Source organism: Neurospora tetrasperma, assembly GCF_000213175.1.
Source record: "Neurospora tetrasperma FGSC 2508 unplaced genomic scaffold NEUTE1scaffold_1, whole genome shotgun sequence".
NCBI lineage: Eukaryota > Fungi > Ascomycota > Sordariomycetes > Sordariales > Sordariaceae > Neurospora > Neurospora tetrasperma.
In genome coordinates, this window is record NW_009799099.1 from 4,071,327 (window position 1) to 4,097,610 (window position 26,284).

A 26,284-nucleotide genomic window follows, 5' to 3' on the forward strand; every position below is an offset into this window, starting at 1 on the left:
GGGGGCCGGCCGTGCTATCACAACGTGAAGCAGGACCGCGGCAGCCGAAACACCCTTTCTGTCTTGCACAACCTTCCCAGCGGGTCTACGGGCCACTCCGTATGTATCTCAAAGGGGGAGGAAACACAAAGGCCCTGTACATATGTGCTTCGTTTGACACTATCGACGTGAAGAAGGAAAAAGAAGTACCAGGACATGGGGGATGAATCAGACCATGAAAGCACGGTTGAATGACCTCGAACATGACCGGCTGGATGTGTTGGGCTTTGGTCGCCCTGCGCGATAACGAGCATCACTGGTTTGATTCGTCGTTCTCTTGTATTGACAGCTTTGATAAATCATGGTTTGTCGTGATGAAGGTTTGCGACATTAGCACATTAGTTCGATTGAATGGCAACTGGCTGGTGGCCGAGCGAGCTTGTTCTTTTTGGTCCACGGTCCTGCTGCCTTGATTCCCTCGTTGTGCGATGGGTGGCCCATGAGTAGTGTACGGGTAAATTACCCCGATGTGTTCCGAGACTCGGCAGAGCAACCTGACAAGGCACTTGAACGGTCGCGGCCTTCCTATGACGGGTGGGCCGATCTAGCAAGGACTGGGGAAGAAAGGTGCTGCGTACTGTCAGTGTACACTACATTCAGCATAGTGCGATTTTGGCTTGCGGTTCGGTTCGCAGGGAAGTGAAATGCGGAGGTATGTAGGAAAAACGGCACCGCTTGACGACATTCCCGAAAGGGGGTAGGGGGTAGGGGTACTCAAGCTTCAAGGGCTCAAGAGATGATGGGGGCCTGGTAGGGTTGTGCCTGGAACCAGGGGGGGAGAGGGGCCGAAGAGGGGGTCCGTGATGGAGGCAGGTGGCTTTTTGTCGGCAGGTACTTGGAAAGTAACCATCCAACGCAAGGACGGCGTTGACGGGACGAGACGGGCCATCAAAAGTGTCCATTTCTTTTTTTGCTTTTCGACTTGTGTGCCTCGCAGCAGCCATCGACACACCAGGCCTCGACCCCTGTTTGGGCGCCATGACCATCAACCAGCGTCACTGCCGCCGTGACGCAGCCAGACAGCATTGGCACCCTTCCTGTTCACTACATCTTTCTTCTTGTACTCGACTGCGACTGGCTACTGGGCTGACGAAAAGGAGTGTAAATGGTGGACAAGGAGCCGTACGTTGAGGTGTAGCTTAGATAGTCTCGCATCTGGCGTTGGTGACACGACGGGAGCACGTATCGCAATACAATCTGCGCATCTTGGCATCTCTCCGGCTGGCCTGTGTGTAGATATGCACGTAGTATAGTACTGGCTTTCCGGAGCGTGTGTTGAGCTTGCATTCCTACAGGTCAAGGCATTGGGTTCTGAGTTGGGTTGGGAATGGCAGACATTCGACCAGTTAGGTGGTTTTGTGTTGATGATATCTGGCTGTCCGGTCGTCGCCGTCATCGCCTTATGTGTATGTACAACCATATCTCAAAGTCGAGATAGCTGCCCGCCATCTGAGGTCCGAATCAGACGCAGTCATGCCCTCGGGACTCCTTGGCGGCAGCGTTGGGACGAGATTCCAGGCGTTCAGGCTGATGAGCCCAAAGATCCCGTCGGGTCATGACGCCGTCCTCAAGGCGAGAGAGGTTGAGACGGCTGGAGGGGGGAAATCGACACTTTGACGAGATCTGAAAGAGGACAAAGGGCACTGTCAGGTAGGCACAACATCATGCAAGACTGACCTTAAAAGTGCCCGATGAGGCACCCCGGCTCATTAGGCCGCTTGCCCAGTTGGGGAACGAAGCGCCGTCGCTCGCTCGTAGAGGTGCCGATATTCGTGATATCTCCCGCCAAGGACTGAAAATCATTGACGAGGTCGGCATCTTGACTCACGCCACGCGCAGGAGGATCAAGCTGCTACCCGCACACAGCAGCTGAATAAGATTGCGAGTTCGAAGCTGGTTGTAGTTTGGCAGCTTGAACGTTTGAGAAATTCATTGGTTAAAGTTGGAGGCGATGACAAGACAGTTTACAACTCAACTGAAGAACAACTGAAGAAATTTCTGGTGGGCACACAGCGGGCATCATCCGTCAAGTGGACAGCAACGATCCATACCTAGCAATCGCCAAAAAAATTTCCCAGTTGGTAAGAAAGGAACAAAGCTCAGAAGAGGGCAGATGCACACACAGTCAGTCCCGATAGAAAGCTGGAGGAAGGTACGTACCACAACCCTGGTGTTCAATGTTCAACAAACTGGAAGGAACGCACAAGGCATTTCAACAATCGGAATCATGAGATGTATTTCGGTTTGTCATGGCGATCCCCACGCTAGCCCAACTCGCCCCATTTGCTCTCCAGTTTCTCTGCCCAAGTGGAAGCTGGAGGTTTTCAAGTCTCCATCGCCTTTTTTTATCGTTTTCGTGCTTTGCTGGAGTATTGAACCAAAATAGGTACACAGGTACCGATACCTACAATGAGGATGTAGTAGCAACAAGTGCTCAGCATCTCCGTCGTGTATTTTGGGAGCTGCGGCGGATCGGAACCGTGCGGGCCTGCGTTGGAAGAAGGGACGGAAGGAGGGGTAAACAGATTTTGCGCTACTGCAATGTGGGCAAGAACTGTTCCCGGCTCCCCCAGTTAATTTCATGCTCTTGCGCCAAGGCCATTGCGGAAGGCGGGAAGGCGTGCGCTTGCGCAACTCTCATCCACCCACGGGCAATCGAAGATGACAAGACTGGTGGAAGAGGAAGATTAAAAAAGCACATGCAAGCTTCGTTTCCATCGATTGTAATCCGTGGCTCAAGAGTGAGGATAGGGTCTGATACCGGCCGCGACGGGCCATCCGAGGAGCTTGAGATCCTCCGACGTGCACGCCGATACGTCACCTCCGCACCGAGAGAATCCCACTCCGGCTCCCCAATTCGCAATCCCTCTACATGCAGTAAAAGTAATGACATCTGATATTACACCCCCCTTTCATACTGACCATCACTAACCGATCTCCAAGTTCGTCAAGTGCTACAAGACGTGGCTCTAGATGGTCTATAGTAGTGTACGATCTCATCAAACTGCCTGGGCTTAGGACCTGCCTTGTGAGGGTCATGGTATCCGGGATTGGAGAGGCTCCTACGAGCTGTCCATGGCTGATGATATAAGCAATGCCCCGATGTGTGTCCGCTTTGCGATATTGCTCCCCAGAAAAAGAAACGAGCTGGCGCGATTCCCAACACGCCATCACCTCAATATCAAGATGTCTCGATATCACAACCGCTTCATCACGATCGTACAGTGATGGAAGGGCCGATGTCCTGAGCGAATGGGCTTTGTGGACAACAACCTCTCAACCCTTGATTTAACTATTAGTCACCCGGTGCAAATTGGACATGACAGTGGGGAACATGTACATCTTCTTGAAGTCCCGGACAAGGTCAGTCGTTCCACCCGGATTTTCTCCACACATTTGACAGAACAGAACTTGGGACCGTGATGGCTGCAAAACCTACTGGCCATGGCGGGAGTTCAATAAAGTAGAGGTCTCATGCATTCCTTCTCTTGCCTTCTCCGCAAGGCCCACCGGTGCTCGGAAGGAAAGATGTAGCTGCGGAGACTTCACGGCTTTTGGTGGTGCTGTTTCGCAAGAAGCGCAGCAAGCGCGATCAAGGTTCCCGCAAAGGCCCGTGCTCCCCTTTAATTTGACCACCGACAATGGAAAGTCGCCGAAGGGATCCATGCTCACAAACCCGTCCCATGCCATTTTGGCAGCTCACAAGGCAGGGCGGGGGGGAATCGTTCAATTTTCATGATCGCAAGCGCTTCGTTGAATTGCGAGTCATCTCAGACTCCCGTCCTCATTCTACCTATTTTTCAGGCCAGCTACGAGCCTAGTGAATAAGTCTAGAGGTGAGCATCGCCCGTTACACAGAGCCAAGACCTTGTGAATTTAGGAAGGATGGTGATCTCAAATCATTTTCTCAAGCAACCAACGTCCAGCGTATCATTCAGATGCCGCACCGTGGGTTTAGTCGTCGGTTGCAGTGGCTTCCGCCGTGTAGAGGAGGTAGCGTCCCATCCAGGCACACCGGCAGGTTAGGGTTAGACCCGGAGACCAGCAGACCGGCCAAGCACTCAACCAACAACGCGATCAACAATCAAAAGTCAGCCTTTGCTTTTTCGAGTTGCAGACCCCCCCCCCCCCCAAACCCCGACCTCTTGTCTTGATCACAATTCTTCATACACTAGTTCGTGGTCACTTTTCCTCAGGTGTTCCTCGCACTAGTGCAAAGATAGGTATCCGCACCTGGCAGGGCCAGAGCCCCAGAGCCAGTGTAAAGCCGCCTGTCACCCAACAACTCCGCGGACATTTTTCACTGTCTCGGGAGGTGACAATGGTTGAGCAGGCAAAATTGAAAGCAACCTAATTGAATATCCACCTGATTAGATACATGGAAGCACCATGGCCTCGGGCGAGACAACCTCAACACCGACAAACCTCAAGAGCCCGACAGAGGAACCCGGGTACATATACTACGCTGCTACGGCACATAGCATCATTGGCAGGTACCACTCTGCCATTCCAGTTGAGGACATGACAGACCATCTGGGCTCGCTGAGTACTGCTTTTAGCAAGACCAGCACCAGCCAAGAGTAAACCCCCACTACGAGAACCACCAAGGGAACGAACGGAGCCTAGCTGGCTGGCTAGGTACCTATGTATGTAGGTACCAGAGCTACTTTCACGGTATGTACGTGTACACCACTTCCACACCCCACTGGCAGTTTGGCACTGGCCGGTGGCTGCCCGCTCCGCTACCACTGTGGTCTGCAACTGCGCTGCCGTGCATTGGTGAACGTTACAGTCACGATTACGCTTTGGGCAAAGTCAGGGCTTGCAAGATCTGCCCGGGGACGGATGCTACCTACCTATCCGCATCACAACGTCGTTCGACCCTTTGGACTGGACGTAAGCCAACACTGTAGCGCCGCACACCACCTACCTACCATGGAGGATGGAGTACGTATCGAAGAGCATGGCACTTGTTTCTGAGCGTCCCACATACGGCCCGGCCCATCAGAAGATACCATAGCTACGCATGTACACGGCCAGAACCGCCAAATCCACTGTGTTCTGAACAATAAGCCCCCAGTTGAAATCCTCTTGATGCCCCAGCTTTCGATGTCCAGAACGGCAGGACGGATGGTCAATGCGACAAAGCTGCGATGCCGTGCTTGCCAGCTCTGGTTCCTCGACGGGGTGTCCTTGCGGGATGTCAGCCTGGCAAACTCGAGGCTTGAGCTAGTTCGGCAGCCATCAATGTGTCTGCAAAATTCCTAGTAAACACAAAGGTAACTGATCCGAATCGCCATACGCCATCGAATTACAATTGACAGACAGGGTTTTCGGCTTGAACATTGAGAGAGTGAATGTTGACTGATGACTCTCCAATGTCTTCTTAGTGTACACTACGCTACCCAGCCCGGCCTTGATATTATCGAACCAGATGAACTCGAGCCAATGGCCTCGCTTGCTTTTTCAGCATGAGTCCATTACATGCCATATGTACTGTAGGTGTCTCTTTTCTTGGGAAATGCTCTACACACTTTAACTCCGGACGAAACTTGAATCGGCCAGCGTTCGCAGCAACGGCACCCAGAGGCAAGCCACCACCACTACATCACCCACATACATCTATCTGACCAAATTACGCGGTGCTAATTGGCATAAGCATGGCAAACTCACTTACGCTTTCGACATGCCGCTAATATGCTGTTCTAAACAATTTTTCGTAATTGTTCGACAGATTATCTGTTCATTCGAACTACTTTGCCGGTGAATAGAGGTCAAAGTCGAACAACCCTCCACCCAAACTAGTCAACTTGGAGGAAAAGTGATTTCACCTGCGTACTACAATACGAAAAGGCGCAACTGGGATTGCGCATCAACATTCTGCGCAAGCTGCAAACCGAGATTATCGCCATTGCTCTTTATCTAACCCAACCGGTATAATGCCTATGTGCCATTATATAGTCAGAACCAAACGACAACCCCTGTGCGTTCCAAGTTCGCTCTCACACGTTCTCCGCGCGATGCACGCCGTACGCACTGCAGCAGCCACAGAGTGTGAGAGTATCGTTTGGTGTCACCACCCAAAATGCAATGCTCACCACATTCACGTGGAGCTACTTTGTCCTGTCATCCGACAGCGATGTTACAAACCGCGTCCATGGGATACATTCCTCGGCAAAGATCGTGCTACTGTTACTCCAAGGCCACGCTGTGGAGGAGACCTACGGAGATATCTATGTATGTACACCATAGGATGCCACGCCCTGCTCATAGACTTGCTCGGTGTAATTTGTCGAGGTATTGCGTTCTCGCATCATCAGTGGTTTACTATGTATAACACTGACACCGGACCCCCTCTCTTGGCTCCGTGTGGGGTGCCGAAACATTGGCCCACCAAAAAGTCGATGTTCTTGCATTGATACCCTTTGCTGCCTGCTGGATGGACGAAGGGCTCCGGAAGATGGAGACAGTTAAACGGTCCAAGGAGGGCAAACGAAAATCCTCTTCCCAGCCAGAAACTCCCCGGGATCCACTTTCAGGAAACCAACGAGGAGCCTCGCTTTTTCTTCCGTCATGCTGTATACAGTATGCTTACCGTACATCACCACCAAGTGCGAGATTGAGACGATACATAGACACCTTATCTTGTCCTATGCGTCCCGTCGCTTACACCAAATTTGAGTTGATCCAACTTGAGCCGCGAACATTACTCGGTCTAACAAACACAGATACCTTAAAACAAAGCCATATGGAACATGGACCCCTTTTAGGCTGCCTATTTCTGTTGGGTCGAGGGATATTCTAAGAAAACATCACGTCGCAAAATCCATCAAATGCCAGTCACTGCCATCATCCAAGAGTCTTACGGTTGGGAGATGGTTTACTGCAAACCTCTCGGCAAGGATCAATTGGCCTAGACCCATTTCAGCAGCCCTCTCCGAGCAGAAGGCTCCATTCAGATGAAGATCGCTGTACCCACCGTGGAACCACGGCTCAATCGAAAAGTCTTTCCTGCCGCTATTTTCCGCTACCTCGTCGTTTATCGCGAGGGGGGGGGGAGAATGGGCCAAAGCGCAACGACCCTCTTTATCTTTGCTGGATCATTCAAACCGCGATGCAGCACGATAATCTGACGGCGTGACCTTGAGAGGGGTCCCAAGATTTCTTGTACCGCGGTATTTTATCCTCCTATGTATTTGGACTTCTTCGCTCACCTGCATACTACTGTTCAAATTGTGATTCGTCAGATCTAGCTCTGGGCTTCTTCAACGGAAGGTCCCATCAGTGTAGTAGTCTAACCTTTGGCTCGAGAAAGAAGTACAATTCCCGACTTCAGTACAGGCAGTGTTGGGCTACTTATTCGCAAGTCTTGCACAACAATTCATACCGGTGGCCCTCGCAGGAGGTTTGCAAATTACCAAAACAACAAAACTGGGCTTATGATATCAGCAGGCATATGTTGGTACATCTACCCCCAAGGCCCAACCTCGGAAATAGCAGACTAAGGTGTTTTTGTAGAGGTTATGTTCCTACATACCACACACATATCTTATCCTACGACTACATACCTGCTTTAGGGCACCCACGATGGGCTCAGACAGGCAAGGTCCGGAGAATTTCCAAAGGAGACTGGAACGCTAGGCGACGATAACCACATCTGTAAATCTATGAGCCGGTGAGCCATCTGCCGCCCTGGTGAGCCAGCAAGCTAGACGTGCTCTAGAGTTGTGCTCTCCCGCCCCTCCACAACATTTTACCACGGCAATCACGGGTAATACAACGACCCTTTCCCAAATTCAGCATTGCAGGCGCCCACACAGACATTATGGGTGTTGTAACACACATGATTACTCACATGAAAAAGATGCATGTCCGCGGCCGGACATGACATTGCCAGGTTGTGGTTTGAAAGGCGTTGGATCATATCGACTTTGTAGCCCTCGGTTTCAAAACCATGCAGTGATGTTTCTCCTTGGCACAAGGGAAAGAGTTCTGGAAAGCGGAAAGAACATTTCAAGCTGTCACTGTATACTGTAATAGTAGTGCCCTGCTGGGCTGATTCGAAATCGCTGTTTGGCAGTGCAATGGCCACCTCGACATCAGCCAGCTTCGAGTACATACTTATGTACTGCACATCACGGCCCACGCAAGCTTCTTGTTTTTCGCTCTTGGCCCCCCAAAACAACTTTCTGCATCAAAACTTGTCGCTCAAGCAAGACGACTGATTGGAAGACGAACCGATTTTCGGCGGCGCTGCGCTCGCTTACTGGAACATTGTCTGAAATCCGTCAGGCTTCCACGTGCTTAGCTGTTTCTGTCGAATTGGACAATTACAAGAACAGCTTTCAATAGAGCTAGCTCAGCAAATCGAGCATGGCTAGGTGAGCTTCCTGTCTGAACAGTGTAGACCTACGACTACAATGTTGGTGCTCTCTTCCATTGCGGGACGCCACCTCATCCCAGCGAATCTGGGGCCTCTCCGGCGCCCGCAGCCCGTATAAGATGGGTCCCGAAATTACATGGAGTTGACTCCAAAGCCACCCGACTTTAGCCTGGAAGGGCCGATTCAGCGACGCGATACTTTTACCAGCCAATGAAAGTGCGAAGAGAACAGAACAAGGTGTGGCGCCCTCGATTCTCGACTCACCTTCCGCTTTTGACTGATTTCGTTCTTCAGGTTTTCGGTCCATGAGGACACTCCATGGGCATCGGCCATCAGCAGAGGCCAAGTATGAAGAAAACCAGATCTGAGCCTCACTCAGCCAATGGCTCCTTTCGAAAAGTAAGCTCCCTCCCTAGACCAAGTGAGCTTCAAGGGTTGAGATAGCAGCAAATACTGCAAAGTAGGATACAAGTGCATGATGTGTCGTTGTCGTCTCTGTTGCCGTTGTTCCGGCGCCTAGCCCTTTCGGATGGGTCATTGATCCACTCAGAAGTGAGCTGAGGACAGACGAACTGCCCCTGCTGCCTTGAGTGTTTCCTCGAGCCCAACATTGTACCCTACGGCCTGGGAATTCGGAAACGTCATCTGAAAGTGTAACGACATGGGACCCGAAATCATTGACAAACGACAACGACGGAGCTTCAACGCATAGGCAATGGCTCATGTCAACCGTACCCACTTCTTGATTCTTCAAGCATTCATTCGCTTCTTCAATGGCTCTACTCCGGTCTGACATTCAACAGGTTCGAGTTTATAGGGTGTCAAAATGAGGATAAGGACTCGACCTTTCTGTCCCATCGCCGGCGTTGGGCTCTTGCAGTTGCTACACTTCCATGTCGTACTGGCCAGTGCCGGGGATAACTACTACCTTTCAGATCTACAACAACGTGGGATCATCGATCTTGACATTCTCAATTGTCAAGGACGGGTGCAAGTGCAACGCTGCCTCCTGGCTTCCAACCAACATCCGCCCTCTGCTTTTTCTACACTGGCAAGTGGCTTTGTGGCTGGCCCTCCGGTCCAATATCCTAACCTCTCCGCTTCTCATTTCCCTTTCCCCAGCTCCCCCAAACCAGCAGCCAAGGCCTTTACTACGACCATAGTCGAGCCCTTGTCCTTGCTGTGACAGGTTGCTGCAAAATTTACATACTGTGTTCTGCGGGCTGTCGGCATGCTGGTGTTCCTGTCACGACATCGGCAGGAGTTTCCCAAAAACATAGCCTGTGTGTACCTACTCTTTCTTTGGTCATCGCCTGACTGGCTTTGGGTGGATAGTAGTCATTTCACGTGCATATCAATCACCGTGCGTACGGTCCAACTCCGTCCGTCGACCCAATAGTTCTGTGATGTCTAGCCAAGCTGTTTCACCGTTTCCGCGAAGTTTCAACTCTCGGATCTCGGACCAAAAGCTTTGGTCAACTTCATGATAGGGAGCGATTAGCAGCTCCATGACCACCCGGCTTAGCTTCAGTCACTTTGATCATGTTTCATTCCTGAGCCCAGCATGGCTAACGTTTAACTGCTTGCCGCTTCTCAGCCGAGTTCTAGAGAGTTCTGTGTACTTTGTTTGTTGTCTTTGGTCTTTTTCCATTCTCGGCAAACGTCTTCAGCTGCCGAGTATGAAGGGGTTTTAGGGGCTTATACTGGGCTATAGCGTGATGGGTACGGAGACACACTAGCGTTAGCGGTGAAGTTGCGACCGTTTTCCGATCGTCCCATCCCCGCTAGCAGCAGGGTTCCGGGGCCATCCTCTGGGTTCTCGAATTGCGCTTGCGGAAAGCAGCTACCGAAATGCGACGACTCTACACAGTAACAGCCCCTGGCGTCTGTCAGCGTTGAAGAGCCAAGCACGGTCATCCCTTCTGGCTGACCTTTCAAACCATAGTATCCATTTGGATACCACCCTACCATTCTCTCCATTCTGATTTTCCCTTTTGCTTGAAACGGAATGACACCCTCGACGGGGCGGACACTCCCCCCCCCTTCCCTTTCTCCTTTGGACAAGGCTCTCGGAAAGCCGAAATGGAATGGCCTCACAACAACGGTGTGCGATGAGATATCCTTATGCGCAGCAGGGCAAGAATATATGGTCTTGTTCGCCATCCTGGCGTGTTCAGAGACGGAGAACACACACACAAGCACACCGGCCCCAGTCCTTCGGGCGGTCTGTCGACATAACTGCCCTTGACACTGCTCATCTCCAGAAGCTTGATGGGGTACACACTATCGATGTAACCACCATCGCCGAGAATCAAACGGAACCGGTCTTGTCAGGGGTTGTTCTGCCGGTGACAAGCCCCCTTCTTGTCGCATCAAGCCTTTGTGACGAGATGCTAGCTCAGTGGGGGGTTGAAGCGTGAATCGTCCGAGCAACCTGGATGTCACGGTGGGAACTCCAAAAAAAGAAAGACAGACAGACAGGGAAACTAGGTAGAAACTGGGTTTTGTGTGGGGGGAGGGCGTCACCGTTCCTGCTTTTGGTCTGGCTTGTATCGGCATGATCATTTCCCCTTTCTCTCGCTCAAGGTTACTTTTTAACCTGGCTAGTGATGATCGAGACCCAAGAGACCAGCTCGCTTGTACCGCACAAGCGTCCCTTGCTATGTGCCGGAGGAAAATGCATGAGGATGGTTACAGGAACCAAAAACAGAACAAGAGAGGGTAGTACGTACGCACACGGACTCCAACAAGGACTCGGGGAACCTCTACGACTGCAGGCGGCATGACAGGAAAGGCAAGGATGGGCGACGGCTTTGGGTGGGAGAGGGGTCGGATCGGATGGTGGGTGGTGATGGATGGATGGATGGAGACATGGCGAAAGGGGGGGAGGCTGAGAGGAGAAGGAGGGTGGTTGCAATACACCAAACATCACCCATCGTTTCTGGCTGCGAGGCGAGTCTGAGAAGGAGTATGACTCGTGAGTGGATATGGGGATGTCACACGCACAATCAGGACACTCCGCGTCTCCTCGCTCTTCCTCGCCTCTACCATCCCCTCGACTTCTGTCACAGTTACGACAGTCAGCCAGTCAACCAGCCCGTTCAACCATGGAACGAAGCTTAGCTAGGGGACTAATGGCAGAGCAAAACATGGCAGCAAGCATTGCTAGGGTTGCTCCTGTTCCCTCTTCGTTACGATGGATGGGAACAGCCCGCAAGCCGCAGCGTTGCGAATTGGCAGGTTATCCATCCGCACCCGCAATCATACACTGGCTGGGTGCAACAGCGTGCAATTCGGACGGGATGAGACGGTATGTACATACGTGTGTCATGTCATGATCCGTCTCTACGGCACTGTCACGGCACCAGTTGTGTCGTTCTTGCAAGACAAAGCGACTGTCAGTCAGTTGAGTTACAACGTGAACGGGGCACGTTTGACTACCTCTACCTACCTAAGGCCTCGACTCAAGTGGTTGTCCCTCCTCGGAAATGATATGGGATTAACAATTATTACTACCACTACCAACGCGGATTGTTGAACACGAAAGTGGAAGTAAGTTGCCGATAGAGGTCACAGGCGTTCATCGCGGTAGTTATAAGCTCCTGCCTTTCTTAGAAGTATCTCCTCTCTTGGCGAGGGTCTCGGCTAGGTGACTACTACCTAGTTCATATTCTATTTAGTTGCTGGTGTAAAGAAGAGCGGGAGCGAGAAAGTCCGTCCAGACTCAGAGAGGTAAGCCGGCAGGTAGGTAATACCACCAGGTAGGCGGCCACGACAACTACAACCACCAAGATGATTGCAGAAACGGTTTCAACGTAGGTACATGAACGATCAAGCAAAAAGAAGAAAGAAGTGACTAGAAGGAAATATCATACACTTTCTTCAGGTATGTAAGTCCTGTAGCTATCTGTACATCTGGCAACACTCCATATAAAAACCACAACCAATATCTGCCCACGCCGCGCTTAGCTCTGCTTCCTCTTCACCCCCCGCCTTCCTCGCAAGGCCATTTGCTTATTCGTACTTACCCACCATCAAATCCCGAAATTGAAAAAGCAAGCGTAACTTCCCTTCTCTTCCACTTACCTTTTCGTTGGGTATGCCTCGCCTCGCCTCGCCTCGCCTCGCGCCTCGCTTCCAGACTTCTCCTGCGTGATGGCATGTGTAATGTTAATGTCATGTCAGTTCAAGTATGCCATTTGTATCATGTGTGCTTCTTTATGTACGTCTATCACACTGCTTTTTTTTCCCCCCCTTAGCCTGCGACTCGGGGGGCCAAGGGAAAGGGAAGAGGACAGGGGGGTAAAAGTTCATATACTCATATGTAGATGCATGGAAGAGACGGGGGAAGATTGATACTAACGGCAGACATGGTATGTAACTCCCATTCAAGATAGACAGCAAAAAGCAGATTAGTCAGTCATACAGGCCGACACAAGTTAGACGACACACAGATGTCCTATGTATAGAACACGATGTTTAGCCATTCGTTTTGAACCAAACTATCGTGCAGAAAAGGCTGGCGGCTGAGAAGCCATTCAAATCACAGCGTCGCGTTGGCGTTGTTCGCGCTCGCGCTCGTGTGGAATGTTGATGTTGGTAGTGGACGTTAAAGGGTTTTTTTTTTTTTTTTTTTTTTTTCTTTTCTCTATTTACCTGCTTCTTTATTTCACCAGCGAACGACATGTTTTTCAATTGTTGTGTTGGAGATACAATAAAGATAGATGGACACGTGCATGGTCGTCCATTAAAAAGGTTGGGATATATGGACGAAAGACGATGACCAGGAAAATAGGAACACTCATTATTGAGGTATCCGCGGTCCAAATTACCAATGCTGCAAGTATAACAACAGCTGGAGTTCAGAGACACGTATTATTCTGGATGAAAAAGGGAGTGATGACGTCTGCCACTTCCATTACCGAAAAAAAAAAGAGAAGAGGAAACACAAATATGATAGCAAGCATGACGAATCGCTCACTTGAGCTGGTAGATCGCTTTCACAGTTTGGATTATCATTTAATCTCTGTTTTCAAACTTGGACTGCTTGTGTGGCAGGCGGTTATCCTCTCCGCCCAAGTCGAATAGTAGCGGCACGCTGATGTTCCTAGAGGTACCTACTGACAAAAGCCGACTGCAACAACTACCATGAGGATCTTGTAGACCAACTCCTAAAATAAGACCAACAGTCGCTATGGGTACATTAAACGTAGAAGTGTAGATTCCTCACACCCACAAGGACGGTACTGAGAGATGAAATTGGTGAAACCCCCCCCCCCCCCCCCCCCTCCCAAAAGAAAAAAAAAGAAAAGAAAAAAAAGAAGGGTGTGCGAAGACACAAGGTCATGAAATGTAGATAGTCATGTAACACGACCCGACTTTTTCCAGCTTCGGTTCGGGAAATATACAGAGAGTGAGGTTCTGTGGAGCAACAACGGAAAGATGAGAAAGCGTTGGAATGGTAGGTGTACGTAAATAGATTTGGGGATATTGAAGAGGGAGGCGTCTCTCTTCTCGAAAGGGTTGTATACATACGGCTGATGAGTTTCGATCACACAGGTATTGAAACGAAGTCCAAGTAAAAAAGCGCATACATCTGATGGTGATGATGAATTTGGTAATGCTACTACATATGTGCGCTTTGCAATTTAATTTCTCATGAATTCCTGTTGGGGTCAGGGTATATACAAAGAATGGGTAAGCTGATCCATCTTCTATCATTTACCGTTGTACCCATATGCCGCTGGTGAAAGCCAACGAAACACCACTAACTGACTCCGCTGTACAAACTGTAGTTGATGCTAATCATGAACCTCGTACAAATGTTTCCTTTCGGCCGCCGAATGACGGTGACTGACTACCTACCAGTCATCATCATCGAAAAGCAGGTCCTCCTGATCTTCCAGCGCCAGGTGCACAAACTGCCTAATCCACGCCTCCTGCTGCGGATCGAGTCGTATGCCGTCAGGCACGTTGACCTGTACATTATCGGGATTATCAAAGTCCATTCTTGGACCGTTAGGATTGGGCCTCGCCCTACCTCCCACATTACCCCTGACCGCACCTCCTACACCACCACCACCATTTCGTCCTCCTCTGGCCGCACCGGCACCGACGCCGTTGTGGTTCGGGTGGTTGTTACGGTTATTGTGCCGGTTGTTCGGGGCACCTCCTCGATTCTGATGTTGTCCCCGAATATTTGCTCCCCCTGCCCCTTGTCCTCCTCGGGCATTGTCTCCCCGACCTCGTCCTCCACGTCCACCACCTGCGGCAGGACCATTGGGGGCGGCAGCAGCAGCACCACCTCCACGGCCACGACCTGCTGCCGGCTGATTGCGACCTCCACCTCCTCTGCCTCCGTCTATCCTTAGGACGAGCGGTCCTTCGCGCGCAATCGCGACTCCACCGACACCTCTTCCTGCATCGTTCTGCGCTTCCGCTTCGATACGTTGGGCAAGTTGCCTATCAAGCTCTCTATCACCAAAGGGAGGCGGGCCCCCAAAATCGTCCTCCTCATCGTCGCTCTCCTCCATGTCCGCCATCAGCAGCTCCACAAGCCGTTGCTCCGGTAGGCCCTCAAACCCTGGAGGCGCTTCGGGTGCGTCGGCTGCTGCTGCTGCTGCTGCTGCGGGACCAGCACGGCCAGCACCTGGGGGAGCAGCACCGGCACCGCCTTCGAATCCTAAGCCGACATCATCGCCATCACCTTGTTCCAACTCCCACAAGCGCTGGTAACACCCGGTAATCCTGCCGCCGGGCATCTCGTTGAAGTGTTGATAGGGATTACCTGGATCTAGCCATGCCGAGCAGAGGTAGCAGAAGTGCGTCTGGCACCGGTAGCAGATCATGTGGTTGCAGCCGTGCGTCTTCTGGGCAGGTGCCGCACATGTCGGGCAGGGGGTGGTGTGCAACTTCATGTATTCGAGTGAAGCGATTTCCTCGGCTGTGAGCTCTTCGTTCTTTCGGGGTGCCTGGCACCGGACAAACTCGCCATGCCAGGACTGATGGCAGCGGGAACAGAAGGCAAAGTTGCAGTCTTCGCAGATGGCCAGGAGGTCGGTCGCGTTGTAGGGCTTAGAAACACCGCTGGTTTCCTCCTCTTCTTCCTCGTCCTCATCGTGATCGTTCAGCTCTAGCCCTTGCGGCTTCTTGTGCTTCTTGGACCGAGCGGCTCCGTTACACCATTGGCGCGGGCAGTAGATTGTGTTTTTGTCGGACTCGAGCTCGGTTTTGTACTTGAGAGTAACGTAGCGCTTCACGGTCTCGGGGTCAAGCGGGATTTGTAGAAGTTCGCTCGGGCTGATGTACGTCTTGGGCTTCTTCCGCTTCCTGTTCCCTGAAGACGAGGCGGCTGCTTGTTCGCGCTCCTTGGTGCAGTTGGGGGCTAGACAGCGGACAGAGGCGAGATCGCCTTCTTTGATGGCGTTGTTGTAGTAGTCTTGCAGACACTCCACGCAGAAAACATGCCCACAATCGATCATCTTGTGACAGACAGAGCCTTTCTTGGGATCTGTATTGCGTGTTAGTAAACCTTTTGTTGACCAAAGGTGGCAGATTTGCACATACCTAAGCACACCATGCAGTTGAACGTTTCCTTCTCAAACGCCGCCCGACGCGCCCGGATATCATAATCCATAATAGCAATCCTATGCTGTGGGTCAATCTCCAGGGTTCCCTTTTCGTCCACAAGCTCAAAGACGTTCTCGGCTGCCTGCTGGATATGGTCAATGTACGTGAACCCAACCATATCACGACCCATTTCTTCCCACAGCCGCGGTCCATCATCCTCGAGTCGCTTGATGGTATCCTTCGAAAGCCATGGGGGATCCGCAGAGATAGTAATGACCGGCGGTTTCTCGGCAGGGTAGTCGGGCCCGAAGATGATTTCCAGATGAACAGGAGGCAAGTGTGCTACCTCGTGACGATCATGAGCCCCAGCTCCAGCGCCGGCGCCTTCAGCCGAGCCTGCTCCCCCCACACGATCCGTACCATTCGAAGGACCTCCGCTCGCAGATCCATTGATGTGGCTGGCTCCGTTCTGCTGAAGGGTTCCTTGAGCCCTCGGGTCCGGGTTTGAATCCGCAGCAGCGGGAAAGTAGACGAGAACTGGCTTGGAGGGGTTAACGGGGATATCGATGGCGATGGCGTAAGGGTCGTCTGATCGAGGATGCTGGATCTCAGGGTAAATCGCTATAAGGGAGCTGAGCTCAGTATCGCGGGGGCAGTCGGAGTCATCGTAGTTGAAAGAGGCCATCGATCGATACGCGATGTGGTGCCAAGACTTGGGGATATATCTTTTGGTGTTTTGGTTGGTTGATGTGGCCCACCCGTGCTGCTACCTGGACGACTTGTAGCAGATCTGAGAGAAAAGAGAGGTTCGGTATGCGGAACGGAGCGGAAAAGCCATGCAGGAAAGTTTGCTCTTAATGATAATTTGTGAGTTATGGATGAGGTTGTAGGAGTTCAAGGTCTCTTTAGGTAGTTGGAGTGAGAGAGTCCAAGTCCGGATTTTGGTGAGATGGAATGCCAAGAGAAAGAGCTAAAAGAGACGAGAAGGGAAAATGTAGATTTGTCAGAAGCAGATGGGAAAGCCCTTCATGTTCGATAACCGTACACCAGTGTCCACGTGGATGTTCCGTAGGTACAGTTGAGTTTTGGAGCCAAGGGAGGCGAATCCGTAGTGTTGATATCTTATTTTCCACTGTCGGTGCCCCGCGAATGCGAGAGCAATTTTGAGGTTGATGGTCGTTGACTGTCGAGTGACGGAGATTCGCCGCTATCGGGTCCCCGTCCCCGAATATGACTCGCCTGCCGATGCCGTGGAGGTGTTGTCTTGACAAATCAACGGACAGCGCTACCTGATAGCGCACAGGCCTAAAATGGTAGGTCGACAGGGTCGCGTCTTAACTGCCATTTGCTGCCGCAATAGCCCAGAACAACGCCATCTCCAACGGGCTGGCTCCGCTTCGAAAGCCCCCGATTGGCCAGGTTCCACTCCTCTACGTAGTGGTATTGCATCTTCCGCCAGCTTTCGAACAACAACGGCAACAACAACACATCGATGGATCTTCCAGAATTGAAGCCGTCACCACCTTTTCGGCTTCGGCTGTCACTTGTACATACTTTGGTCCTATATCCAAGTTGAGATACCGCAAGGTTTTAGTTTCACACACCTACTCAAATGCAATTTTTAATCTCCCTATAACCCACCTACTTGACCACCCAAGACGCACTCTCCGTGCGTAACCTACGGTACCCTCCTAGATCGCAGTCATGGCCGACAACGTGACACCTCTCGCCTCACTGTCCCTGACCCATGTATACTACGTACGTTCCAAGCTTCCTCTCCTCTACCGCGCCCAATTCCTCCTACATTACGGTTCGCTAACCTCTCTGTCCAACTTCTAGAACCCAGACGACCCCATCTCCCTCCTCTGCGCCTGGCTCGCCCTCGTCCCGCAAGCGCTCTGTGTCGTCTACGCGACCTTGATTTGGTCCACCCGCGAAGCCGAAGTGATCCTCATGTTCGCCGGGCAGCTCGCCTGCGAGGCCGCCAACTTTGCGCTCAAGCGCCTGATCAAAGAGGAACGACCGGCCAGGATACATTCGACGGGAGGAAAGGGGTACGGGATGCCCAGCAGCCATGCGCAGTTTGTGTCGTTTTGGGCAGTGGCGTTGGGACTGTTTTTGTTGGCGAGGCATACACCGAGGGAGCAGCAACAACAACAGAAACAGAAGCAGAGGGAAAAGAAGAAGCAGGTTACGAACGTGAAGACTACTACAAATGGAAGCGGGAACGGGTCGCTGTTCAAGACCCTAACCGACAGCGCCACCGACCTCGAGCGCTATGCCCACGAGCCCTGGTCCTTCGCCCACCGCTTCGTCGCCAGCCTGGGGGCGCTGGTGCTCGCGGGCGCTGTGGCGTGGAGCCGCACCTACCTGGGGTATCACACGGAGAAGCAGGTGCTGGTGGGCTGCGGGGCGGGAACGCTATGCGCGGTTGCATGGTTTGTTGTCACGCACGTGGTGCGGCAGTCGGGCTTGCTGGGACAGATCTTGGATTTCCCTGTTGTTAGGTGGTTTCGGGTCAGGGACCTGGTTGTTGAGGAGGATCTGCCGCAGGCTGGGTGGGAGAAATGGGAGGAGCAGAGGGTCGCTAGGAGGGAGGTGGAGGAGAGGAAGAAGGCGCTGTGACGGGTGGAGGTTGGATTCATGGGTGCCCATGTTAGCCGGAGAGGATATACCAGGCGAATTCATTGATGCTTTGCTGACAAAAGAAAAACCTCGTTGCTGGTAGGGCCAAGTCAGTAATGCTTCTCAAAACTTTACAACTTTTTCACCCTCGACATTCAAAGAGGCTCCATGCAATGACATGTAAGAAAAATAAGACCCAAGATACAGGTGACTGACTTTATCTTGAGGGATCTCTGGAAACAGTATTCAAGAAGCGTGCCCCCATACTAATACACTAACTGATCCAACGCCCAAGACAATGCAGATCTTAACCAACTTTACCCTCCCGTATAATCAGACAAATTTGAATCTTGTAGTTGGACATTTCGGTTTTGTTGCTTAGTAACTGTTTCCCCCGCAGAATTCAGTTTACGTCGTCTCTGTTGTTGTTCTTTCTTCTTTCTTCCTTCCTGTTCGGATGCATCCTTGCATTTGTCTCCGCTTTCCTTGTCCATGAAACCCCCCAAAGCAACAGCCTTACTATTGATAAAGTCGTCGCCTTTGACAACGACGGTCAAATTCTATTGTCCAAGCTTATGCCTCGCCCGAAGGCGGCACCTCAACAATCTGGGGTGGTTCCGGCTGGCTCTGACTCCCTTGATGGGCCGTCGTCTGCTGGGCCGCCTGTGCCTGAGCCTTCGCAACAGCGGCAGCATGCTGCTCCCTCGCCTTTTGCGAGTCCAGAACAGCCTGCATCTCCGGCGAGGGGTTGAAGCCCGCATGGTCCGAGTGCTTCTTGTAAAAGTAGTTATCCGGCTTGAGTGGGGGAAAGTCGTCCGGGATGGCCTTGGTGAGAACCAATTGGAGAATGGCGTCAACGGACTTTTGCTTGGATGCGTCACGGTGCCAAATGGAAATTAGGTGGGCGTTGAAGCGGACCGACAGGCCTACGCCGCAGATTTGGTCACCTTTACTTTTTTTATTAGTTTTTTGTTCAAAACTGAGATCACTCTCGAAATCAAGGTAGAAACTAGGGAATCATATGAAGCTTACCCTCTTCGAGCACATCCTGCAACTCCTCTCCAATAGCAAGGAGCTGCACGCGAGTCCAGAAATCAGCCCCGTTGGCCTTGGGGACGCGGAAGGTCCAGCTACCGCCGAGAATGTTGCGGCGGTCTTCCCAGACAGGCTTAAATCCGGCCTTGAACAAATAGATGGACTCGCGCATCTTGATGTTCTCGATGGGCATGTTATTGTTGTAGCGCCAGAAATCCTGGACGCTTTCGATCGTGGACCCGAGCTTCTCCAAGTTCGAGTGGTAGCTACCATCGGCGGACTTGCCCTGCTGGTCCTTATCAGGTCTGTACAGATGCGATATGTTAGAAGCTACTGTACATTGCACATGCATACAGACTTTCAATACACACCTATCGAACCAAATGTTCCAGTAATGCTGCGTCGGCAAAGGACGCATCGTCTTGAGGAAGTTGCGCTTCGCGTCATCCCGCTCTGCAGCTGGCGAGCTCACGCTGGCATCGTTACTTTGCGACAGGCCGGAGAGGCCGCGCGTGAAGAGACCTGGTCTTGATGACATTATTTCGAGAGGAGGTGAGTGATGCCGAGTGGGGTGTCTTTCTAGATAGTTGGGTGATGCCAGAGGTGATGATGACCCACGGTACCACAGATTCCAACCGACTTTAAGTGAGAAGAGGGATAGATATATATGTCTTGAGAATAAAAGGGAAGGGCCGAGAGAGTGGTGTTTCTGAGGGTAGGTTCAGGAGGGTGGCTACCTTACCCCTAGAGGTACATAAGCAATAAGTGAGGGGGAGGGGCTATGAGCCTATAGTAGGAATCTGCGACAGCTTGCTGCTGTGATCTTGTGAGTGTCGAATGTGATGGCCAACGCTGGTTGGCTTCTTTATTGGGCTGTCACCGTTAACAAATGATGAGTTGATTCAAGACTTTAGATGTAATAAGGCCCTGTGGTCAATGGGAACATCGGACGAACAGATGAAGAGACAGAATTGGAGAAGTTTGAGGTGACGATAAAACAAATGAGCCGGCGGCTATCGCTACCGTACCTCTGCGCGTTCCATCAGTTGGATGCTGTGTCGTTCCGGACCGACGAGGTGAAACACTATCACTGCCTTTCAGCTGACGAGGGGTGTCAGAGAGGCGACAGGGGATCAGGTTCCCCAGGTTTCAACCACCAACAGCCGCCCTGGCAGACGTCACATCACCGGCTCTCAAGCCAGACTCACTCACACATGCTCGACATCGTTTCAACGGTCCCAGACGAACGGCGGATCCTTTCGAGATTTGTATCAGTTGTGTGGAGGGTGCGGAGGAGCGAGGCCGTTGTGCCAAATCCCACGATATGAAAAAGATTGCGGCATTCCCATCTATAAGTAAAGCTATCTGTGGGTACGTATGTGGGATAGTTACCTAATGTAAAGCATTGGTTTGGGTGGTAAGACGGCGTAAAAGTTGCTGTACTTGAACTCCCTAAATGCCGGCAGTATATCTGAAACGCTGTTGCTATTCTGTAGGTGTAGTATCATGGTAATTTGAAGTCGGTGTTTGGCTACGCGGAACTCTCACTATACCAAAGCGGACCTCATAACAACAACAGAGGGTATGTTGTATGAATGCGGGTGATGTAATAGCCTGTTCATAGATGTGATAGCACCGAACTCATTACATACTTAGAGAACGCTAGAAGGGCGATGTAGACAGTTATGTCGGGTATGAGTGCGGCTTTACCATCTCCCTCGGTGTAAATGAAGTTTGGAGATGCTTCCTAATAGCATTATAACAAGCTACACCGGGCTTTCTCATGCATATCTGTTAGTGGAAATCCTCTCCGCTAACGGTGCTGGGAACGAACAGAGCACCCCGCTGAAGCATACCTAGGAATTCGGCACTTGCAGACCGGGGCGATACCAGGATTTGTGGTAGTATGGATCCACTTGAATTTCTGTCATCCGTAGGCCGAGGCCCAAGTTCAGATCACCTTCACTCTCACCATGACACCCACGAGCTGTTATGAAAAACACTCTCCCCCGAATTGTGATCGAGCGTGGCGGCTACGAGAACTGAGACTTCAACACTTTTAAAGAAAAGGAACGTCTCGACCAGCAATTGTTCGACGTCATGCAACTTGGGCTTCCCTAACCCTGTGCGTTGAGTTTCGTCCACTTCACCACAATCTCCACTGACATTTCTTGCTGATACGTTCCAGAAACTTTCGTTTTCACCCCCTTCTCGGTTCACTCACACCAATCCTCACTTCAGCATACGACATTGTCTGGTCCCCAAGCTCTTGAGAAATGACCATCATGGCATTTCGGCCCAAGATGAACGACGCCATGGACGAAGTCGTTGACCTTCGCCCTCACACCGCCCAACAGGCTGGCTCTGCCCGCAAGCCCGATATGCGGGTTGATTTTTCCACGCTTGGAAACTCCGAGCTAGCCAGCAAGCTCCCCGGCTTTCTTGAGGAGATGGCCCGTGCGAATCGCGAGACGCAAGAGCTGATGGCAGCCGACCCCAAGGCTGCTCGAATTGAGATCGATGATGACGAGGAGGTCGACACGCAGGTCATCGAGATGAATCTCTACTCGGGCGTGCTGGAGTCGGAGGAACCAAAAAAGGAGATTGTGATGCCCAACGGGCAACCTTTGGCCGGGAATGGTGCGGATGGCGACAGCGATGCTGAGCCATTCATCTCAGAGCCGGTTAGAGTCAGGCACACAACCAACAACAACCGAAAGCGCCGAGCGCCGTCTTCCTCCTCCTCCAACTCCAGTGGTAGCAGCAGTAGCAGCAGCTCTGAAGGAGAGACACGTATTATCAAGATTCCAATCCTGGAAAGCAAAAATGCTAGGGAGGGCTCTTTGGACACACAAGCATCTGCGGACAGCACAGAAAGCTCAGGCTCCTTCTCGCGGGAAGTATCATCCCCAAAGAAGAAAATCGCCACCAAAGAATGCAGTCCCGCCCCTCCTGTGCAAGGTCAAGACGTCCAGGACTGGGTGGATGATCAGCCATCTATGACAGGGGATTACACCGAGATTCCCGGGGCCCCTCCTAGGAAGATGCTGATTCCTCGCACCCGCGTTGGTGCTAAAGAGTCGCAACAGAATGTTCAGGACTGGGTAAATAACCAGGCGGATCAAGAGGCGGATGAATGAGGAGAAGTAGGACACCAGGAAGAGTTACCAGAAGCGTAACTAGAGCCAAAAAAAAAAAAAAAAAAAAAAAAAAAAATAGAGGCTTCTCTCCTCCTCTTCAAGATCGAGGTACCGTTTTTCGACACACCACCACGATGCCTCGGCGTGCTCGTTGAACCTTCTGAAGCAACCTGTCAGTACACAGGCATCGCTTGTTCCTCTTGTTTAGCACAACGCCATGTGCGCACCGCAAGCGAAACTGTAGTGGGGATTGCAACAACTGGGGGCAAATCGGAAATAGCGGCGGCGATGATATCGGCCGGTCACGAGCATCATTGCAGAGGCACCGGGGGAACCAAGAAAAGCGTTTGCCGTTCTCTGCAGTGGGATCCAAATATTCATTCATGATTCCAGATGCTCCCCAGGACAACATAGATGGACGAACCGCAGGATGCAGGAATGGATGGCATTAGTTTGGCGTTAGTTTGGAGTACTTTCACTTGTTCTGGGAGATAGGGATGATGGAAAATGGGTAAGGAAAATGACGGGGAGGAGGCGTATTGAGTTTTTGTTTTACAATAATGCCAGTTTCCTGGCTTCGGTCGCCAGCCCGTCCTGGCGCATACTCATCTATTCAGTTCGGCATTGTCGTGAATAGAGAGGGAGATGAATGAGGATACACATCACGTCGTTCTGGGAATACTCTTCTTTTGTTTCGGGTGTCAATCAAGTTCCATTGACGGATTGAGACCTAAAAAGTCCCTGATGGAGCATAATGCTTGTTATGCTCCATATTGACCGCAGAAAAACGATATACCCGGGGAATAGAAGTTCAAGAAGTACAGATATCGCCAAAGAAAAACCGAAACCACGCCAAGTCAGAAGTTGTACATAACTTCGGTGTATAATGAAGACAATGATGAGAGAAAGAGAATGTGAAGTTGAAAGCAAATGCCGTACCGCCGCGCCTTGTCCAGGCCAAACTCCACTCATCGCCATGGCTTTTACCTGCTTTCCTTTTCTTTCCTTTCCTCGCTTTCCTTCTTCCTTATGAAGGCCTTCACATTTTCCTCAAGCCACAGATCCACGCCACCAAAACCAAACTCGTTGAATCATACATTCAACCTTTGTAAAACGCCGTCCGTAAACTCCTTCCTGGCTTGCTTGCGTTATCCCATCAATCCGTTCACTAAAAAACATGTCGAATCCAGACCAACTTCGTCATCATATGATGTTAGTCCTCACTCCCAGCGGTTTCCTGACGCCCAACTCATCCAGAAACCTCGTCTTATCATCCCCGATCTTGCGTCTAAACATGCTCAAATCCTTGAGCAAACCACTCATATACTCGTTCATGTCATGAGCCTTTTCGCTGAGATCAATTGTATCTTCGTCGTCGTCGTCTTCTTCTTCGTAAGTGTCATAATCATCGTCATGTTCATAAATGAGACCTTGATCATCATCACTAGTGACGCCCCTGCCGCTGTCGACGAAGGGGTCGTCCACCAACTTATTTTCCGTTTTTCGGCCGTGGGCGGTACTAACCTCACCCATGGCCATCAGCGGCACGGTCGCGTCCCCCGCGGACATGGCCAGCGAGGTAGTGGGGAACGAAGACACCTTGATAGGGTTGCGAAGACTCTCCAAGGCCAACTTGAGATGCAACCGCAACGCTTCATTTTCCGTTTGTAGAGACCGGATTTTGCCCTCGGCCACCAGGCTCTTCTCCTCCATCAACTGCTGCAGGCCTCGGACACGCGCTTGGTATTCCTCGAGCTGCTGTTCGGCGTCGAGAGCGCTCTTCTCACGGGTTTGGCTGTCGCTCACAACCAACTGTAACTGGCGGATCTCGGCGGCCATGGCGGCAATCTGGGCGTCGCGCTCGGCGGCGCTGACGCCATCGACTTGGTTGACCACGGCACGGGTGCGAATGCGCTTGGCTTGGTCGGCGTAGCGGAGCGTCGAGAGCGTCTCGTCATAGTCGGTGGGGGAGATACAGGCTATCATGGCGGTTTTGGAGTTGCCGCCAAGGGAATCTTTGAGGAGCCAGGTGAGAATGCTGTCACGGTAGGGGACCACTGAGTTGGCTGCCCCTGGTGTTCGTCCTCTTCCGGATTTTACGGGAGAAGAAGGGCGGCTTGCGCTTGACTTTGGATCGGCAAGTGCGGCGATGACACGCCCTAGAGTGGTCAGGGACTTGTTGATATTGCTCCCCTCACGGAGGCGTTGGCCAGTGGCCTCGGTGGACTTTGCTCGTTCGCTGCCAGCTAAGTCGACAAGGCGGATACGACTGCTGCGCTCTGTGGTATCATCTGTCTCCAGGTCGTGGTGGATCTGCTTGAGCATAATAGTAAAGACGGCGTGGCTGCGGCTACTGGTGTCGTTCATCTTGGTGCTGGCTACTGTGCGACTTCTATCGCCAATACGCATCCACCTGATGATCTCTTGGAGACCTCGCACGGGAACCTCGGTCAGGTCTTTGACATATGGGCCCTCGGTAGGAGATTCGCGGACTTTGAGGTAGTATGGCGGCTTGTTGGGCACGACGGGAGCGAGAAGGTCTCGCACATGTTCATTGTAAACTTCGAAATAGCTGACTTTGACATTATAGCTGATATTAGGCGTCTCGTCCTGGGCGGAAGCAATGCGCTGGAACAAATCTTCGCAAGTTCTGGGGATAAGTCCGGGTTGATCGGGCGTTCCCATCATGGTATAAGACTTTCCCGAGCCAGTCTGACCGTAGGTAAAGATACAGGTGTGGTATCCTTCGAAGTTGTGATCGAGGAATTCCTCGCCCAAGCTGTCGTAGACATGCTCCTGTGTCGCGTAGTGCTCGTCTTCTGTATTATGACTCCAGAAGCTTTTGTCAAAGGTAAACGACTTCTCCTCCAGTACCCTGCGAGTCCGGGCACCTCGAGCATTAGCGAAGTCTGTCTCCTGGGGAACCAGAAGGGATGTTCGTTCTGTTGCCGGGTCCATCTCAACAATGCATTTAGCATTGCGCTCGAGTTCTATGATAAGCATACGTGTTAGCATAAGAGTGAGCAGTGTCTGGTGGTGAAATAAACACATGGATTTCCAACTTACCGCGAGGCAAAAATGCTCTTACTCTCACCACCACCCGAACATTTGCCCCGGGGTCCTTGGGAACGAAAGATGAAGCCGTGTCATCTCGAGGACGCAAAGTCGGAGTCGAGACATTGGAGCGGGTCTGCCGCTGGTGGACGTCGAGGGAGTTCGGCATGAGGCGCGGGTCCAAAGATATGTCGTATAAAGTATCTTCGATATCAACAATGGTGTTGCGAAAGCGCAGCCGAAGAAGGTTGAACATGTAAGATGGATGCTATCCTTGAATGATCGAGTCGTAAGTAAGGTAGTCGGGCGGGTGCTGGGGAGGGGTGCTGCTGCTTCCACTTATTGAAGACCACGCACCAACCTGGATGCCCACCCACACTGACAAAGGCAGGTGAGGTCGAGGCACCTAGGTGTAGTGACTCTGCTGCTGCTGCTGCTG

At 51.7% G+C, this 26,284-nt stretch overlaps 8 protein-coding genes across 8 annotated transcripts; 4 read left to right on the top strand and 4 right to left on the bottom strand.

The window, feature by feature from the left end:
- Positions 1–2,738: 2,738 nt before the first annotated feature.
- On the top strand, positions 2,739–5,537 carry NEUTE1DRAFT_120235 (uncharacterized protein; the record flags this gene model as incomplete). Its single annotated transcript, XM_009850011.1, has 7 exons — positions 2,739–2,916; positions 3,339–3,402; positions 4,425–4,532; positions 4,694–4,717; positions 4,832–4,935; positions 5,165–5,288; positions 5,430–5,537. 7 exons carry the CDS (start codon positions 2,739–2,741, stop codon positions 5,512–5,514), a joined length of 687 nt encoding a protein of 228 aa, XP_009848313.1.
- A 2,790-nt stretch (positions 5,538–8,327) lies between these two features.
- Positions 8,328–9,932, bottom strand: NEUTE1DRAFT_98341 (uncharacterized protein; the record flags this gene model as incomplete). The annotated part of the gene is made up of 5 exons (XM_009850012.1): positions 8,328–8,353; positions 8,453–8,591; positions 8,687–8,710; positions 8,841–9,046; positions 9,851–9,932. 5 exons carry the CDS (start codon positions 9,930–9,932, stop codon positions 8,328–8,330), a joined length of 477 nt encoding a protein of 158 aa, XP_009848314.1.
- A 1,686-nt stretch (positions 9,933–11,618) lies between these two features.
- NEUTE1DRAFT_35544 (uncharacterized protein) lies at positions 11,619–11,960 on the top strand (the record flags this gene model as incomplete). The annotated part of the gene is made up of 1 exon (XM_009848808.1): positions 11,619–11,960. The coding sequence occupies one exon, from the start codon at positions 11,619–11,621 to the stop codon at positions 11,958–11,960; it is 342 nt and encodes a 113-aa protein (XP_009847110.1).
- Positions 11,961–14,283: 2,323 nt separating this feature from the next.
- Positions 14,284–16,676, bottom strand: NEUTE1DRAFT_36619 (uncharacterized protein; the record flags this gene model as incomplete). Its single annotated transcript, XM_009848863.1, has 5 exons — positions 14,284–14,400; positions 14,539–15,014; positions 15,087–15,932; positions 15,989–16,333; positions 16,424–16,676. 5 exons carry the CDS (start codon positions 16,674–16,676, stop codon positions 14,284–14,286), a joined length of 2,037 nt encoding a protein of 678 aa, XP_009847165.1.
- Positions 16,677–17,695: 1,019 nt separating this feature from the next.
- NEUTE1DRAFT_77050 (uncharacterized protein) lies at positions 17,696–18,694 on the top strand (the record flags this gene model as incomplete). Its single annotated transcript, XM_009850013.1, has 2 exons — positions 17,696–17,749; positions 17,831–18,694. The coding sequence occupies 2 exons, from the start codon at positions 17,696–17,698 to the stop codon at positions 18,614–18,616; spliced, it is 840 nt and encodes a 279-aa protein (XP_009848315.1).
- A 77-nt stretch (positions 18,695–18,771) lies between these two features.
- On the bottom strand, positions 18,772–20,618 carry NEUTE1DRAFT_144464 (uncharacterized protein; the record flags this gene model as incomplete). The annotated part of the gene is made up of 3 exons (XM_009850014.1): positions 18,772–19,563; positions 19,649–19,956; positions 20,023–20,618. The coding sequence occupies 3 exons, from the start codon at positions 20,187–20,189 to the stop codon at positions 19,190–19,192; spliced, it is 849 nt and encodes a 282-aa protein (XP_009848316.1).
- A 1,318-nt stretch (positions 20,619–21,936) lies between these two features.
- On the top strand, positions 21,937–22,791 carry NEUTE1DRAFT_98345 (uncharacterized protein; the record flags this gene model as incomplete). Its single annotated transcript, XM_009850015.1, has 1 exon — positions 21,937–22,791. The coding sequence occupies one exon, from the start codon at positions 21,937–21,939 to the stop codon at positions 22,789–22,791; it is 855 nt and encodes a 284-aa protein (XP_009848317.1).
- Positions 22,792–23,994: 1,203 nt separating this feature from the next.
- Positions 23,995–26,101, bottom strand: NEUTE1DRAFT_127890 (uncharacterized protein; the record flags this gene model as incomplete). Its single annotated transcript, XM_009850016.1, has 2 exons — positions 23,995–25,781; positions 25,858–26,101. The coding sequence occupies 2 exons, from the start codon at positions 26,099–26,101 to the stop codon at positions 23,995–23,997; spliced, it is 2,031 nt and encodes a 676-aa protein (XP_009848318.1).
- Positions 26,102–26,284: the final 183 nt, after the last annotated feature.